At 45.5% G+C, this 1,427-nt stretch overlaps 1 protein-coding gene across 1 annotated transcript; it reads right to left on the bottom strand.

Annotated features, from left to right (window-relative positions):
- Positions 1-35: 35 nt before the first annotated feature.
- On the bottom strand, positions 36-1,104 carry LOC117940848 (unconventional myosin-If-like; the record flags this gene model as incomplete). The annotated part of the gene is made up of 4 exons (XM_034865977.1): positions 991-1,104; positions 718-849; positions 107-241; positions 36-74 (listed from the first exon to the last, which is right to left on the bottom strand). Coding segments are annotated over exons 1-4 (420 nt in total), but the record flags the coding sequence as incomplete, so codon positions are not given.
- Positions 1,105-1,427: the final 323 nt, after the last annotated feature.

The raw sequence follows: 1,427 nt of genomic DNA, 5'->3' as shown, positions 1-1,427 counted from the left end.
TGTTAACAGACAGACAGGTTAACAGACAGACAGACAGACAGGTCAGCACACAGACCCACTACTGACATGGCCGCCTGCAGGCAGACAGACAGGTTAACAGACAGACCATAGTGTCAGTGAACTCCTTCCTGTCGTCCATGTCCTCCACCGTGTAGGTCCCTGATTGGTTGAGGTAGAGGTAGTAGTCGGGGGTCGTGACCCCGAGGTTCTCCCTCTGCTCCGAAGTCGCCCCCCCCAACAGCTGAGGTCAAAGGTCACAGAGAGGGCAGGTTTCAACATCTCACCCTTAATAACGTGGTTATAACCTGTTTATAACATGCTACCTTAATGCAGTACCTGTTACTACTGTGGTAGTGCTTTATGCAGTACCTGGTAGTACTGTAGTAGTGCTTTATGCAGCACCTGGTAGTACTGTAGTAGTGCTTTATGCAGTACCTGGCAGTACTGTAGTAGTGCTTTATGCAGCACCTGGTAGTACTGTAGTAGTGCTTTATGCAGCACCTGGTAGTACTGTAGTAGTGCTTTATGCAGTACCTGGCAGTACTGTAGTAGTGCTTTATGCAGTACCTGGTAGTAGTACTTTATGCAGTACCTGGTAGTAGTACTTTATGCAGTACCTGGTAGCAGTACTTTATGCAGTTCCTGGTAGCATTACTTTATGCAGTACCTGGTAGCAGTACTTTATGCAGTACCTGGTAGCAGTACTTTATGCAGTACCTGGTAGTAGATGTGGAAGCTTCTCTCTCCAGGATTCTGGGAAACAACTCGACTTTTCTCCAACAGGAAGTTGGAGATCTTTCCTCCGTCGGGAGCGCCGCCTCGACTGAACTGGATCTCAAAGTACTTCCCCTGAGAGGGAGTACACAGTAGAAGTACTCTGAATACTTTATAAATGTGTCAGCAATTATTAATGAGAGAAAATATCGTGAAACATATCGTTAGCAGTTCTTTGATAACGTCGTAGAACGTTCCGAAGTTTCTTCTACTCACAAATCTGCTGGAGTTGTTGTTGCGAACGGTCTTGGCGTTCCCAAAGGCCTCGAGCAGCGGGTTGGACTGGAGGATGATGTCCTTAACATGCTGGAAACACACACCCGTTACCATGGCAACACCAGTAACAACACCAGTAACAACACCCATAACAACACCCATAACAACACAGTAACAACACAGTAACAACACAGTAACAACACCAGTAACAACACAGTAACAACAACAGTAACAACACCCATAACAACACAGTAACAACACAGTAACAACACAGTAACAACACAGTAACAACACCAGTAACACCAGTAACACCAGTAACAACACCAGTAACAACACCAGTAACAACACAGTAACAACACCAGTAACAACACCAGTAACACCAGTAACAACACCAGTAACAACACCAGTAACAACACCCATAATAACACAGTAACAAC

Source organism: Etheostoma cragini, unplaced genomic scaffold (genome assembly GCF_013103735.1).
Source record: "Etheostoma cragini isolate CJK2018 unplaced genomic scaffold, CSU_Ecrag_1.0 ScbMSFa_3486, whole genome shotgun sequence".
Classification (NCBI taxonomy): Eukaryota; Metazoa; Chordata; class Actinopteri; order Perciformes; family Percidae; genus Etheostoma; species Etheostoma cragini.
The sequence above is the reverse complement of the archived record's forward strand: the minus strand, read 5'-3'. Positions and strand labels throughout refer to the sequence as shown.